Source organism: Ursus americanus, chromosome 11, assembly GCF_024610735.1.
Source record: "Ursus americanus isolate L20-20 chromosome 11, mUrsAme1.1.p, whole genome shotgun sequence".
In the NCBI taxonomy this organism is placed as follows: domain Eukaryota; kingdom Metazoa; phylum Chordata; class Mammalia; order Carnivora; family Ursidae; genus Ursus; species Ursus americanus.
The window spans coordinates 34,386,307-34,402,712 of record NC_142137.1 but is presented as its reverse complement, the minus strand read 5'-3'; the positions used below and the strand labels follow the sequence as shown (position 1 = coordinate 34,402,712).

The 16,406-nt window shown below is 36.9% G+C and overlaps 1 protein-coding gene and 1 non-coding gene across 10 annotated transcripts in view; both read left to right on the top strand.

Moving 5' to 3' along the window:
• The window catches only part of FAM184A (family with sequence similarity 184 member A), a 176,945-nt gene that overhangs the window by 117,711 nt on the left and 42,828 nt on the right, over window positions 1–16,406 (top strand). For all 9 annotated transcript variants that reach the window (XR_006779841.2, XM_087865426.1, XM_087865425.1 and 6 more), the window contains 4 exons: window positions 1,778–1,900; window positions 12,978–13,139; window positions 14,884–15,005; window positions 15,452–15,602. Coding sequence is in view for 8 of the 9 variants with exons in the window: in XM_087865426.1 (XP_087721552.1) it covers window positions 1,778–1,900; window positions 12,978–13,139; window positions 14,884–15,005; window positions 15,452–15,602 (558 nt within the window). In the remaining variant the exon portion in view is untranslated. The remainder of the gene's footprint in view (window positions 1–1,777; window positions 1,901–12,977; window positions 13,140–14,883; window positions 15,006–15,451; window positions 15,603–16,406) is intronic.
• LOC123793015 (U4 spliceosomal RNA) lies at window positions 12,829–12,971 on the top strand. Its single transcript, XR_006779843.1, has one exon. It is a non-coding gene; the product is annotated as a U4 spliceosomal RNA (small nuclear RNA).

Sequence of the window (16,406 nt, the reverse complement as noted above, 5' to 3'; positions counted from 1 at the left end):
GATTTTTCTTTAAAATGTGGTTGCTATAAAACCGATGGCATGAATTTCCTGTGTGTGAACATAGTCAAAACTTATGATAGCTTTATCTGTACCCTTCTCTTTTCTCAAAATAACTTATCACTTGCTGCTTCATTCCTCTCTTGCCTAGCTAGCTCATGTCTGAGCCTAAGCTCAAACCACCCTCCTTTAGAATAGTCTTTCTTCAATGTCAAATGATCTTTTAAAGAACATTTACTGAAAGATGACTTCTCCATTCCTTATTAGTTATCAAAAAGGATTATATTTTCTTTGATAACTCTAGTTTACCCACCCTATTTGAAAGTGAGTATATAGAGAATCCATGCAGAAAAGAGTTAACATAGGAGCCTGAAGCTGCTGACCTTAGAAAGGCAGGGGCAAGGTTGGCCCTTGCTAGCATCTGGGAACTTGAATTTCAGGAGGGTTTCCATCATTCCCTGATAAGAATGGCTCATGTGCCTAAGGGTTTTTGCAAACAATATGGTTTGTGCTGAACATCTGCTTTCTTTCTTGAAGTCTGGAAGTTTGGCACGTGCTATTCAGAGGGTACCTACGTCATTAGCCCCCAGTGAAAAACCTGGGCACTAAGTCACTCATGAGTTTTCCTGGTAGACTGAATTTCACATAATTGTCACAACTTTCTGGAGAGTCCTGTGTGAGGACTCTTGAAAACTTGTGCCTGGTTTCCTGCAGACTTCGTCCCTTACGCCTTTTCCCTTTGCTGATTGTGCTTAGTATCCTTTTGCTGTATGATCAGTTATAGCTGTGAGTGTGACTAGATGCTGAATCCTGTGCGTTATCCCAGCAAATCATCAAACCTGGACTTTGCCTTGGGAGCTCCACAGAACCCTGTTTCTTCCTCTTCTCACCTTGCACTGTAGAAACATTGAACTGCTTGTAACATACCAGGCTCTTTGCGCCCCATGGTTTTTGCACAGGTGTCTTCTGTCTTCTGCTTCCCTCTTGCGTCACCACTTTTTCTTACTGATGCACTCCTTCAGACTTGATTTAGGAATTGTGTTCTCTGTGCAGGTTTCCTCACCAAGCTAGAACTTACCAGTTCTCCATCCATATACGCCTGTAGTCCCTATGGTCATTTAATTTTCATCATTATTCTTTAATTGCTTGTTACCTTCAGCTTATTAAGGGCAGACCCTATGTCTGTCTGTATATCCCAAGTATTAAGTAGCATGCCAAATAGTAGGTGTTCTTCTTCAGTAAGTATCAATTTTACTGGTATTGCTTCTTTTGATGCCTTAGTTTTGTACTTGGTCGTTCTTGACTGTGTTCCAGTGTTCCAGAACTGTTCCTGGATTTTGGGGTTTTTTTTTATGTAAATATAAAAGAATTCTGTATTCAAGAGATAGTTAGAATTTTTTCTTTATCTCCCCAAATTATCACTTATATCATACATTTTTGTTGTTGACTTAGCTTGATCTATACCTGTCAGATATTCTTACCATTCAAAATAATTATTTAACCACATCATGAGTGGTTCAAAATGATAGAATCTAAGCCCTTAAGATTAATTAGACTAATAATTCAAAAACTAATGATGTACTGTATGGGGACTAACATAATAAAAAATTAAATAAATAAATGGAAGGAAGGAAAAAAAACTCCAATATTATTATTTAAGGATAAGGCTAATTTGAAAACCAGAGTATCAAAATATAAAGCAGAATGGCCTTTTTCTTGAAGTCTTTGAAGTATATAATATTGGCAATTTTGTTAATTTTTAAAAATGTCTTTTCCTAAGGAATTGGAAGAACAATATAAAAAGGAGAAACTAAACCTGGAAGAGGATAAAAGTCAGCTTCAAGAAGAGTTGGAAAACCTGAAGGAAGAGCTGGAAGACAAGCTAAATACAGCCAATCAAGAGGCAAGAATTCTTTAGGCTTATCACCTATGTTATGTCTTATCGGTAACATCTTATTTGGTAACATCGTGTATGTAGGTGAGCCTCACTGATGGTAAAATATCTAGAGTAAAAATAATCACATGCTTTCACTGATGCTGAGTTTTTCATAATATTGGTTGTATCTCTCCAGGTAAAAATTTACTACCCGAAACATCAGACCAAGGTGCTTTTGTGGGAAAAAGCAAAACAAAGAATAACATCACCTTGTAAAAAAGAAAACAGAAAAGGTTTATCTACCTTTAGTAAATTAGTGACTGACTCTTCTGTACACTGTATCTCTATTTTAAAAAGAGAGACATTATAAGTTCTAGAGAGTGACATCTAAAATAATTTTTAAATGCCATAAGAAAATAGTATTGTTTAGCTTAGGAAAGACTAAGAATAGAGTATAATAAGAATGTTTACAAATCAAGTTTTGAATAAAATAAATGTAAAGACAATTTAAAAATTATAATATTGTTTGTTCTAGTCCTTTCCCTCTATTGCCCGGGTTCACCTATGCCCCAGGATAGCCTCCCTGTTGTCTTCTTGTACTTCCATTCCAGTTCATCCTTCATGTGGACAGTCTTGTCTTGTAGAGTGCTCTTCCTAAAACAAGTCCATGTCTGGACATTTCTCATCTTGTCAGCTGTTCCTACCTCACTAGTGTCATCTCTCCCAAGAATCTTTAAGTCCTACTTTCTCATCACTCAGCTTCTGCTCACAGAAACCACGCCAAAACATGAGTGCCCCAGGACATGCCAATAATTTGCACTCAGTCTTCTTTAATTATCTTTAAACACTTATCCAGAGAAGGCACCAATCACCGTGTTTGGGAATGATAGAATTAAGATTGTTGCAGGTTTGTCCTGCTTATCTGTAAGTAGAGTGTCCTGTGAAACCTTTTGTAAGCTGAAATGGTGTAAAGCGAATAAGTAGATACCATTAATTTATACAAAAAAATTTTTGAGCATTCCAAGACCCCAAAACTAACCTCTCTTAGGCTTTTCTGATACCTTAGGATCCGTCGTGCTAACAGATGCACAGATGCTCATAGACGCAGTTCAGAAATATGGTGGCGCGATACTAAGGTGCTGAGTGTAGTTCTCAGAACGGGGACGCGGCGGGGCCGCTCTCCCTGGGATGCGCACTGCCTCTGTACGGGCTCGCTGCAAAGCAAATGCCGAGTGCTATCTTACTTTTTGCCTTTTTCTGTAAAAGTGAAAATCTCTCCAGATTACTTTTTGGTTAGCAAAAAATGTGGTAGGTCTTTTATGAAAGTGAAGTGGCGTAACATGAATTTTGAAAAAGCAGGGGATATACCTGTATTTGTATTAGGTCAGCCTCTCTCCTCTTGTCCAAGATAATTCACTGCTGGCCCCAGATTTGCGTACCTCTCTCAGCAGAGTGTGATGCTTGTAGTTATAGTGTCCCACTCTCAGTAGAAGGCAATTTAGTGACCATCTGTGTTTCTCAGGAAGGTCCCCCAGGGTCTGCTCTCAGTTTGAAACGGTTTAAGTATTTCTCCAATCTACACACTGTAATTTCACTGAGAAGAGTTCTAATAAACATGTAATTGATTTTCCTTTTAGATACATTCTCAGTTATGCTTTAGGACCCTGGTAATGTTTGGTGCCATATTAGAATTGCTTCCCAAGACTCATCCCTCCACATGCATCTGCCCTTTCCTTCAGCCTGGACATCTTTTTACTTGTCCTACTTTGCTGGGTAGGATCTCTAGAGATAAGCCTTCTTGTTTTGTTTCCTGCTCTTAAAGTGAAGGATATCAACATTTTACAGTTATTATACTTCTCTAAAATTTTATTTTATAAATGCTCTTTAACAAGTTTAGGAAATTCTCTTATAATTCTAGTTTCTTAAAAAAATCACAAATTGATTTTGATTTTTCTGCATCTATTGAGATCATACTTTTTTCCTTTAATTTGTTAATGTACATTATATTAATTTTCTAATATTAAATCCAACTTTGGGTTTCTAAAGAAGGTCCTAGTTAGTCATGATAGATTATATATATATATTTTATGTAATAACTAGATTCAGTTTCCTAATACTCATTTTGGAATTTTTGAGCCTGGGTTCATTAAGATTGCTTTGTACTTTTTCCCTTTTTATATTATCCTTTTCTAGTTTTGGAATCAAGGTCCTACTAGCCTCATACAATGAAAAAAGACTTATTTCCTTTTCTGTTCTCTGAGAGAGTTGTGCGAGATTGACATGGTTTTTTAACCTTAACTTCATTAGGGTTAAAAATTGTGGTTTGTATGAAAACAATTTTTGAAATTTGATACATGGAAGAAATTTAATACTCTGGGTGTGTCCAGTTGTTCAGTGTAGTCTTGTATGCCAGCCCATTAAATCAAGATTTTAAGTTATTTTCTTCAAATAGTCTGTATTCTTTCTGACTTTCATCTTTTTGATCCATCATTTACTAAAAACTGATACTATGATGATGGATTGGTTTATTTTTTCTTACATTCTGTTAATTTTTGCTTTGAATATTTAGAAGCTTTGTATGTGCATACAAATATAAAACTGTTTAGCTACTTATGAATCATGCCTTTTGGTTTAGCCTGTTCTATTTGATATTGTGTAACCAGCTTTCTTTTAGTTTGTTATGACTGGTATATCTTTTTCCATTTACCGGCCTTTCGTTTTTCTGCAACCTTATGTTTACATGTGCCTCTTGCCAAACACACATAGCTGCATTTTATCTAGTCTGAAGGTTTTACTATTTATGTATTTATTTATTTATTTAAGAGAGAGAATGCAAGCGAGGGGAGGAGCGGAAAGGGAGGAGAGGTACAGGGAGAGAATCTTCAGCAGACTCAGCACCAAGTGCAGAGCCCCTGAGATCATGGCCTGAGTCAAAACCAAGAGTCGGATGCCCAACAGATTGAGCCACCCATGCACCCTTGAAGTTTTTACCTTATTTTTTTTAATGATTTTTATTATATTATGTTAGTCACCATACTGAAGTTTTTACCTTTTAAAGAGAGTTTATTCCATTTATATTTGTTGGATGGAGAGTAGGTATAGCTATGGAAAAACAGGAGCAAAGAATTAGGGGGTACGTAAAGACTGGCAGTGATTGTTTTAGAAAAAAATTAAAGAATGTATTATCTTCATAAGATGGATCTTGATATTCTTACGAATGATAAAACCAAAAACATATATAGGTCAACTGTGGATTTCAGTGATCTGTTCATGAATGCCAGAATCATATTAGGATATTAAGAGAAGCTAGTGAGTCTAAAATCTCAGGTGGAGGATAATCCTGTTTTCCCATCAAATGTTATTTGGGATCACCTTTGAGGACAAAATACTAGGCTGAATGGTCAATAAATCTAACTATTAGTATGGTCTTTTTAAATATTTTTATAACATTTAAGTTGTAGATTTTCTTCTGGAAGTAAGTTTTTTAAGCATATATATAGTTCAGTATTTTGTTAAAAATCATTCAGATTATTTATTATAAAATATATCACAGTTGATACACTGCCTGACACACAGTGGGAGATAATTATTTGTGAATGCAGTATTTGTCGAATGAGTAAAACTCATCACTGAAAACTAAGTCAACTTCTATAAATAAGAGTATTGGTTTTCTATTGCCGTGTAACAGATTACCATAAAACTTAGCAGCTTAACACAGCACATGTTTATTATCTCACAGTGTTATGGGTCAGGAGTCCAAGTATAGGTTAGCTGGGTCCTCCGCTCAGGATCTCACAAGGTTGAAATCAAAGTGACAGCCACACTGCAGTCCCATGTGAGGCACAGGGTCCTTTTTCAAGCTTATTGGTTGTTGTCAGAATTAATTTCTTGGTGGCTTTATGACTGAGGTCTCCATTTTCTTGGTAGCTATTGGCCAGAAACTGCTCTCAACTTCTAAAAGCCTCCTCAAGCCCTTACTACCTGGCTGCCTCCTCTCATAACACAGCAGTTTACTCTTCCAAGGCTAGCAGGAAAACCTCTGTGGCTTTGAACTACAGTGACTTCTAAGGACTCACCTGATTATGTCAGGCCCACCTAGAAGAGTCTCCCTTCTGATGACCTTCAAGTCAATTTAAGGATCTTAATTGTATCTGCAAGATACCTTTTGCTAAATACTGTAATATAGTTATGGGAGTGATATCCCATTATATGCATAGGTTCTGGGTAAAGTGATGGTCTGAGAGGGTCATGTTAGAGTTCAGCCTACTGCAACACACAAATAACTCATTTCTCTGGCTCCTGTAGTGGGTACACTAGCATTTAGGTAATAGAAGACAAACAGGATATTTATTGCCATGATTTAGAGAACAAAGATTGAGTTTCTTCCTTTTTTTTTTTTTTTTTTTTTTGAAAAGTGGCCGGGAGGGACTGGGGTGGGGGGGAGAGAATCTTAAGCCAGACACCCAGCACGGAGCCCAGTGTGGGGCTCAATCTCACGACCCTGAGAATGACCTGGGCCAAAATCAAGAGTTGGACACTTAACCAGCTGAGCCACCCAGACACCCCAAGGATTGAGTTTCTAAACTAGGTTCTGGAATATCTATAATACATACCCTTCAGAGACACTGATTGGTAGGTGCTAAAATTTTGAGTACTGTTCTTTATGACCTTAAGCAGTTTTACCAAAAAAAAGTAAGAACCTGAGGAATGTTTTCAGAATTCCAGATTTTCTAATGGTATTTAATATGTATATGTGCACTTTAATATGGTTACAGTCTATATTCACAAATGCTTTGTGTACTTGATTTATAAAACTTTATTCCATATAAATATTTCCATTTAATTTTGTCTGCATGTTAGTCATTTAAAATATTCGGATAGTGTTCCATTATATATCTTTACCATAGTGAGCTTAAACATTTTCTTTGTTGAGCATTTAATGTTTTAAGTATTTTATTATAAATAGTAATAATTTTAAGGAGTTGCCCCCTCTTATTTGAGAGGGGAGGATTGTCATGCAAATGCCATGGCCAGAATAACAACATTGGGTTTTCCTAAGGCCAGTTCTGTGTCCTTATCGGTGACCAACAAGGCATATTTCAGCCATGAGCCCTGAGGAGCATGGAGTATTAGAGAGGATTTCTCTCAGCCCTGTTCATCAGGGTCTTATTTTTACTAGTAAGTCGATATATGATCAGTACTATTAATACTTCTGTTCATTTTAAAAATTATTTCCTTTTTGTCTAGCTCTTGCCCTAAATGAAATTACTGGGCCAAAGAGTAGGAATGATGTTATAGGTCTCGTATCTTACTACTAAATTGGTCTCCAGAAAAGCAGGAACTAGAGTCCAGTAACGTCAGTAATATTTGCAAATCTTTTATTATGTAGGAAACATTTATTGACTTCATGGTATCTTCTAGGTGGTAGAGATACTCTGACAAAATGTCAAGGAACTCATAACTTCAAGTGGCTGTTATGACTGGTGAAAAATACAGTGTATTTTTACATTCCAGAGGAGGGAGTGATTCCCTACCATAAGCATTCATAAAAACTCTGGAGAATGTGATATTGCAAAATTTTTAAATGTGGTATGGGAGGTGGCCTTTGAAAAGTAAATTTGCCGATGTAGGAATGATGAAAGACAAAATGGGTACAAGGAATAGTATAAGTATGGTCATGTTGGTACTCAAGTTATAATGCCTTGGTGAACCATAGAAAGGTCAGTGTCATTACACCATAGTCTCTCAACCCCACCTCTACTGATTGGGCAGATAATTCTTTAGGGTGTTTAGTAGTGTCCCTGGTCTAGTAGTGTGTGCCACAACTTTTCCCCTTCAGTTGTAACAACCAAAAATATCTCCAGACACTATCCTTGGGGACAAAATTGACCCTGGTTGAGAATTAGTGTACTTGACAATATGGCACTTGTCAAGAAATGTGGTAGAAAGAGAAGTTGAAGCTAAATTGTGAATGACTCTTGTGCTATAGGAAGACTTTAGAATTTATCCTAATGATAGAGTGCTAGCAGCAGAGCAGCAACTGACACTCTCAGATGATCTCAGGAAAAGGATTCTGGTGGCAGTAGGAGGTGAATTGTATGGGGAGGGGATTGGTTATTAGAGTTGGGTAGATGACTTACGATGCTATTACATTAGTCTGGGCAAGAGTTGATTAGCTTCTCGACTAGGAAAGCAAAACCCGGGAGTGGAGAAGATTATTCAAAAATAAAATTTACAGGACCTGATGTGGTAAGTGGTAGAAAAAGACTCAGGTATCTAGCGCAGGTGTTTGAACTGGTAATTATGCCACTCTGGGAAGATGGGTATTACAGGAGGAAAGATACATAGGAGTGGCAAGACACTGAGTTGTTTGGACCTGAGGGGATTGTAAGACATCTAGGCTGGAACTAAGTAGAGAGTTCAGGCTTAGAGCTAAAGATTAGGCAGTCACTAAAGCCATTAACAAAGAGGAGCACCAGTCCTGAATTAACAGAGCCAGGGAAAGAGGTGGAGAAGGAGAAAGTGGAAGCATGAGACTGAGAATTAGTGGATATGAGAAAAACATGAAAACAGATACTTTTAAGAGGTAAAAGTGCCTGGTGCCTCACACTGTCACACAATGATTAGAAGCCAAAGTATGAAACCTAGAAAGGTCATGCAATCAAGGGTTCTCTGAGGACCTTCCTACAATGTCAGTGGAAAAGTAGGACAGAAGTTAGATTTAATAGGTTTAATCTGAAACTGTTCTTTTTTTTTTTTTTTTTTTTTAAAGATTTTATTTATTTATTTGACAGAGATAGAGACAGCCAGCGAGAGAGGGAACACAGCAGGGGGAGTGGGAGAGGAAGAAGCAGGCTCACAGCAGAGGAGCCTGATGTGGGGCTCGATCCCATAACGCCGGGATCACGCCCTGAGCCGAAGGCAGACGCTTAACCGCTGTGCCACCCAGGCGCCCCTGAAACTGTTCTTTTAAGACTATATATAAATGGAAGAAGAGAGAAAAATGAAGTTCTTCTTCAACCTCATACCAGAGATGTTCTAGATGGGCTAAGTTTGAAATGTAATGTCAAATCATGACTATAAATAAAATATGAAAATGCAAGTGACAAACCTTAGGACAAGGAAGGCCTTTCGACACATAATGGCTATGTTATGAATTAAAACACAGAATTAAAGCTACAAATTTTTGTATATCAAGATACACCGTAGGTAAAATTATGAGAGGAAAAATTGGGGAGGGGTGGAAAAAGTGATTGGCAAATTGTATGGGTAACAAAATTCATGTCTTTAACACCTTAAAAATGTACACAAAACATTAAAAAAAATAGATACCCTTATTTTTTAATGAGCTAAAGGAAAATATGAAAAAATAATTTTAACTGCTATAATTTAAAAACTGGAAATGAAATTAATGAGATGCCATTCCCATTACCGTAAAATTAACAATGATAAAAACTGAGACCATGAAGTGTTGATAAGGGTAAAGAAATAAACACAAAGAGCTGCTGATGGGAATATAAAATCGTATAATTTTCCTGGAAAGAATTTAGCACTATTAAAAGCCTTAAAGATGGGCTTGCCCTTTCATTTCAGTGTATTTAACAGAAGCAAATAATTAAATATTATTGACAAAATTTCAGCACTGTTTATAGAAGATATTTAGAAACAAGAACAAATTTGACAAATATTGCAAAATGGTGGTGATTAGCAGGGATTTGCCATAAGAAGGAACTGTGGAAAGGTTCTGCAAAGGCCGTGAGGCACAAGAATTTTCTAGGAATTGAAGGATGCCGGTGTGGGTGAACTGTAATAGCAACTATAATAATAATTCGTATTTATTTAGTTCTTACTATGTCCCAGGCATTGTTTTATATAGTCTCTCCTTTATGCTGTTTGTTCCTTTAATTCCCTCAATAACCCCATGCTGTAATTACTAGTTATCAAGTCACACAAAAGCTGTGGAACTTGTCCAAGTCACAAAGTAAGTGGGTAAAACCAGAATTTCCAATCCCGGCAGTGTGATTTCAGAATTCAGTTCTTACCTGCAGCGCTACTTTCCCCAAAGAGCATGAAGACCGAGGAGGGAGTTGCCAAGCCAAGGCTGGAGAGTGAGGCAGGGGCTATGCCTTGGAGGCCTTGTAACCCCTTGAAAGATTTTGGATGTTATCTCAAGAGAAACACGAAGCACTTGGAAAATGCTGAGTACAAATATGTGGATGCTTGCTTGGTCTCCGGGCTTATACTCATGTCCATATTTGTAATGTATAAAATACTGACACAGGCACTGCAGGGAGATTGGATTGGAGAAGAGCACGCATGAGTGAATATTCCAGGGAAGAGGTTTCTACTTACTGTAGTCCCTCAGTTTTCAAGAGGAATCAGAGGATTGATCTCTACTGCAAGTGACAGAAATCCCAGGTCAAACCAGCCTAAGGAAATTTATTGAATCATGTTGACTGAAAAGTCCAGGGGGAATGTTAGCATCAGGCATGACCAGATTCAGAACTGAAATTGTTTATGCTGGAACTCAGTTTCTCTTTTTCTCGAGTTGGATTTGTTCTTTGTGTTGACTTCCTGTTTCAGTTGTACATTCTCTTAAGATTATATGTGCAACTGGGAAAAGACCTTTTTTAGGAACTCCTTTAAAAGTCCTGAGATCACTGTGAATAGATGAACTTAAATCATGTGCCTGCCTCTGAACCAGTCCCCATGGCCAACAGAATGAGATTCCCTAACTGGTTTACGTTTTGAAGAAGTGCTTGGGTTCATTCCTGGGTTTGGGTTGACATGGACCTATAGGGAAGAAAGGTAGATGCCCCATAGGGACATGGGTTGACATGGACCCATAGGGAAGAAAGGTAGATTTTGATATTGGGAGACAACAGATGTGTTCCCCTTTTATTATATTTTAGAAAACAAAATTGTGTTCGTTACTTATTATTTGCTTATTATGTTTAATTGTGCAGCATTTTAAAGTTTTTGTCTATTTAAACGTTCATTCCCTAATTACTTAGTTTCTTGAACAGATTCTTTTAATTCTTTGCGTAATAACTAGAATACTGTTCTGTATGAGTTTTTTCATGTATTCCATTTGCACATGTAATCTTATTCATTTGAAAATTACCTGGATTGTGGAACAAAATTTTTCTCCATGTTGATAAATTTGGTTGTCCCCTCCTTACTGATTGGTACCTGATATTTGCATGTTGCTTTCTAATTAAAGAATCTTTCCCCATATATCCTTGAATTTAAATATTGTAGTAACTGTGAGGTAGGTATCATTATTCTTATTTTATAGTGACAGACCAAGAACTTTAAACTAGATTTTTTACTAAGTTCAGTACTCTTTTTTTTTTTTTTTTAAAGTAAACTCTACCCCCAAGGTGGGGCTCAAACTCAGGACCCCAAGAGTCCACAGATAGAGCTAGCAGATGCCCCAGGTTCAATACTCTTTAACTCTGTTACACCTTATATTATTCATTCGCCCCTGTAACACATTTGTGGCAAGCCAGAGCAACATAAAAAGCAGGGAAGATACAAATAAGCTAGATGGACTAGAGAAAGGGGGCATAAATTCAGGGACAAAGAAAATTCTAAAACATGGTAAATGAATATTATATGCAAATATGCTATTAAATTTTTTAAATTAGGAAAAAATGTCTCTGTATAATCATTTAAATTTCTAAAATGACTCGAAGTAGTTGATCAACCTGATGGAACCAGTTATAACCATGAAATAAATACTCCCAACATGTATCTAGAGAGGCACTAGGCCCAGAGGATTTTAATGGATGAATTTCATTAAAATTTTAAGAAACAGATAAATTTTAACTGAAAATATTTCAGAGCACAGAAAAAAAATGGAAGCTTCCCAGCTCATCTTATGAGGTTGGCATCCCTTTAAAGATACTAACAAGATAAAATGTTACCATCACCAGAATTATTCAGTATATAAACATCTGCATGGAAAGGGGACAGGAAGAGGGGTGGTGAATTGATAGGAGGCCGAAAGAGAATGTTTGCAGTTTTCCTTGTGATGCCTGTATTTACAATGAGAAATATTCAGGTGTTATTTTAAAAATAGCAGTTTTCATTTCTGTATTTTGATAAGCTTGGCTGTTTCATGAAAAGGAGATTTTTACTTCATAGCACTTTCCTAGATAAAGTATTTCATTTATTGGTTTTAGTTCTCATAACTTGAAGATAAGGATCTGCCTGATCAACAAATTATCTTATTAGCTCCTAATTTCAAGAGTGTGTAAATTCAACTCTTAACAATTTCATGAGGAGGGGCGCCTGGGTGGCACAGCAGTTAAGCGTCTGCCTTCGGCTCAGGGCGTGATCCCGGAGTTCTGGGATCGAGCCCCACATCAGGCTCCTCCGCTGTGAGCCTGCTTCTTCCTCTCCCTCTCCCCCTGCTTGTGTTCTCTCTCTCGCCGGCTGTCTCTCTCTCTGTCGAATAAATAAATAAAATCTTAAAAAAAAAAACAATTTCATGAGGAAATTTTGTATGGAAACGAAGCAATCACAACTTATTCTAATATGCGTCTCGCAGCTCATCAACATTGACCTAAATCAGTCGCCTTTATAACCAGCAGGAGAACTGGGCTCAAATGAAGTGATTCCATTTTAAAGAGCAGTTATAAAAATATCTTTATCTAAAAAAATACTTTTTTCCTCTGTCTCTGATGTAATCTTCATCTTGTTCTAGTTCCTTTTTGTAGGGATTTGATTATTTGATAGAATCAGGAATTCTCTTTGTTAAAGCGGGGGCTTGAGTTATCCACTTATTCACGTGGTTATCATGACAGAGAGAAATCATAAATATGGAGGTCTTTGCAAAAACAAAAAACAAAAACAGTGGATGAAAGCTATCATGATTATTTGATTACTTCTTCCAAATCCATCAAAAAAGATCCATTCAGTAAAATTACCACTGAAGAAAAAACTTTAAATGCTTTGTGCAGTGGCGGTATCATAGCCAATGAGGTTTATCCGAGGCGTGATTATTGCTAATTGAAGAAAAGACTTTAAGAAAACAAACGTGGCTGTTTTGCTGGTCGGTAACAATGAAGTCTATTAAAAGTACTGTATGTACTTGCAGATTGGCCGCCTCCAAGATCTGGTGAGGAAAAGCGAACAAGGTCTTGGCTCTGCAGAAGGCCTCATTGCTAGTCTTCAGGACTCCCAGGAGAGACTGCAGAATGAGCTCGACTTGACTAAAGGCAGGCTGAAGGAGACCAAAGATGCTCTAGTAAATGTTGAGGTAATTTTATAATACCTGCTATAAACTAAACATCGGCAAGGTAAAAATATTTAGTTGCTTTGCTTAAAGCTTATTGTAAATATCACATTGTATGGAGTGTATTAGTTTTGCAGGGCTTTCCCACCACAGTACTAAAACTAAGTGGCTTAAAACAACAGGAATTTACTTTCTCACTGTCTAGAGGCTGAAAGTCCAAAATCAAGATGTTGTCAGGGCCATTCTCCCTTTTAAACCTAGGAGGGTGGATCCTTCCTGGCGTTTACCAGCCCCTGGTAGCCCCAGGCCTGCCTTGGCTTGTGGCACATTTCAGTTTCCTCCTTGGTGATCTGTGGCATTCTTGTATCCTCATTTTTACCACAACTTTAGGAAGTCTCCTTAACAGGTGTTCTGTCTGGATGGGAGTTTTTTTCCTCTCCTCCTTTCCGTTGTGTTATTATATAACTGAACCCATCATCTAATGGATATTGACCCCTGCCTATATGTCAGCTTGTTGGCTGCTACCTGTGGGGAATCCAGACACGGCTAAGGCAGGACTCTGCCCTAAGACATCTTAGGCCACGGTTGGTAAATAAAGGGTAAGATGCTGATGACGATGATGATAATATTCTTTTAACAGTTGTGAATATGTAGTGTGGAGTTTATAGTCTCTGGCATTACTAAATCTTGCTGAGGCCCCGTTTCCTCACTATAACCTCCCCACGTTGTTATGAGGATCCCGAGAGGTGATGGATATGGAAACACTTGAGAAAAAAAAAGAGCAAGTATTTTCTTTACCTCTTTTCTTACCTCACTAATATCTAATAAAGTACTTTGCATTCAATAAAAGAAATACTTTTTAAGTAATTTTACCCATTTAATGCTGCCTGTGATGGAAAAAGTAGTAGTTCCTAGAGGCAGAATACTTAGTGAGAAGGACAGTTGGCTAAGATGGCCGGATCCAGTTTTCAGAATTTACTGCCTATACCCAGGTCAGCAGTGTGGAATAGCAGCTTCAACACGGACTTCTTCTCTCCCGTGAATCTGGACGTGCCCTCAGCAGTGCTATAACACGTGCTGTTAGTAAGTGGGTGATCCAGAAAGGGACATTGTTACAACGGAAGGAAGCACCATGATCTGTCTGTTCCTTTTCTGTTGTAGCCGAAGAGCAGCTCCACTGCTGGCGGGGACTGATGGTTGCCGTGTTGTCCAGACAGGTCACCTCTAGCCCTAGGCTCCAGAGAGCCACTGGATTTATGCTAATGTACAGGCATTTCATCTCTATCATAGTGTCACTGGTTTGAAGTTACATGATAAAAATAGTCAGTAGCCGATATGTCTTATAATTATTTTAATCATGTCAGTGAGGTATAGCTACATTTCAGTTCTGAATAAATAGCATACTTTTGAATATAAATATGAATGAATTTGAATAATGTATCTATGTAATATGTATATATATGAAGATAATAGATACCCATGATATGGAAAGTTTAGTGAAGATTATAAATTATGCTAGCTTTAAGCTATTTAAAATGATTTGTAAAATTACAAGCCTTAATGAAGCATAGTTTGCACAAGGACGTTTAAAATATAAAATATGTGCCATATATTGTCCGAAAATCTCGAGTAATCGTTATAGATAGCACTATCAATTATTGTGCTGTAGGAATTTAGGTTATAATGCAAGCACTCTGCTTATTTGAAATAACCAGCAATGACTTTGCTTTTGAAGACTTGTTTTCACTAAAAAGTTTTTATTCTACAGGGTGAGCTAGAACAAGAAAGGCAACAGCATGAAGAAACACTTGCTGCCATAAAAGAGGAAGAGAAGCTCAGAGTGGACAGAATGGCCCATGACTTAGAAATAAAATGGACTGAAAACCTGAGGTATGTTCTTTACTCCGTAATGTAATCTTATCAGTACAGATGTGCAAAATGTTTTTCCGTTATATGGTTTATGTTGTCTTATCATTAAAATCATAGTGACAGCATTTTTAATTAATTTTTTTCCTGATGCAGAGAAGTTGTTATTCTCCTTTTCTGCTTGAATACTTTTTCTGATTTTATTTTCTTTATATAATACTAACCTCAAGTCAGAAGATTATTTGTTCTAATACCTGTTCTGCCATTAATAACTGATGAACCAATGATCTTAGGAAAGTTAGCAACTTACCTTATAGTCCTGTAAGCCTGACTGAAAAAATAATCAACTTTTATTCTGAGTTGACTTTTGAGGAGGATTAATTAAAGACGTAAAAAACCCTGAACAACTATACTGTAGCTACTGAGAGGAATAATTCTCTTTAAAAATAAAGGCATTCGTTTTATTTTAGACAGGAATGTTCTAAACTTCGTGAAGAGTTAAGACTTCAACATGAAGAGGATAAGAAGTCAGCCATGTCTCAACTTTTGCAGTTAAAGGAGCGAGAGAAAAATGCAGCCAGGGATTCATGGCAGAAAAAAGTAGAAGATCTGTTAAACCAGGTAATTAATAGTCTCTACATTCTGAAGGCTCATTTTCCTTGACATTCTCTAGCCAGGAAAACATTATAAAACATTGTGTGTTAATTCACTGTATTTCATTATTTTTCATAGGGCAAATTTAAAATTTTAAAAATGTATAAAATCCAGGAGATGTATTCATTAACTTGTGAAAACGTACTAAATAATGTTAAATTTGCAGTCCTAAATTCTGAGAAGAATTAACAGGTTTTTAGTTTAATGTTTGAACTGAACATATTAGAGATTTTTAAATGGGAAAGTTACCCATATTTTGAAAGTATTAAATCTTTTTTCAAGTCATTAGCTATCATTTGGGCCCCAGAAGATAAAAATTATTAAATGCATCCTGATTGCCTACAGCCGTACACTTCAAAATGTTATCAACAAAAGGTATGATATTCCTAAGTCTATCTTCTTGTGTCAGGTTCACTTATTTCCATTTATAACTATAATTAAATGAATTTTCACTCATTTATACAACTTCTAAATTTATGAATTCTTAGCATTCTCCTGCAAAGCCCGTTATTAAATAAGACTGACTGCATGAGTCACTAGTTGATAAGTAAGTGCAGAACTTGGATAAGAAGCAGCTCCGTAATTTAGTGCAAGAAATCTACTATTATCTTTCTATTTGTGATCATGATGAATTTCAAAATAAACAGGATAGGCTTTCTGTAAGATAACTTATTACAGAGGGTACATACGTGCAGTATCTTTCAAGAGTAGTTGGGGCCTGCCGATTTGTGTCTGGTCTTTCGTAATAGTTAATCATGTTACCCAGAAAAG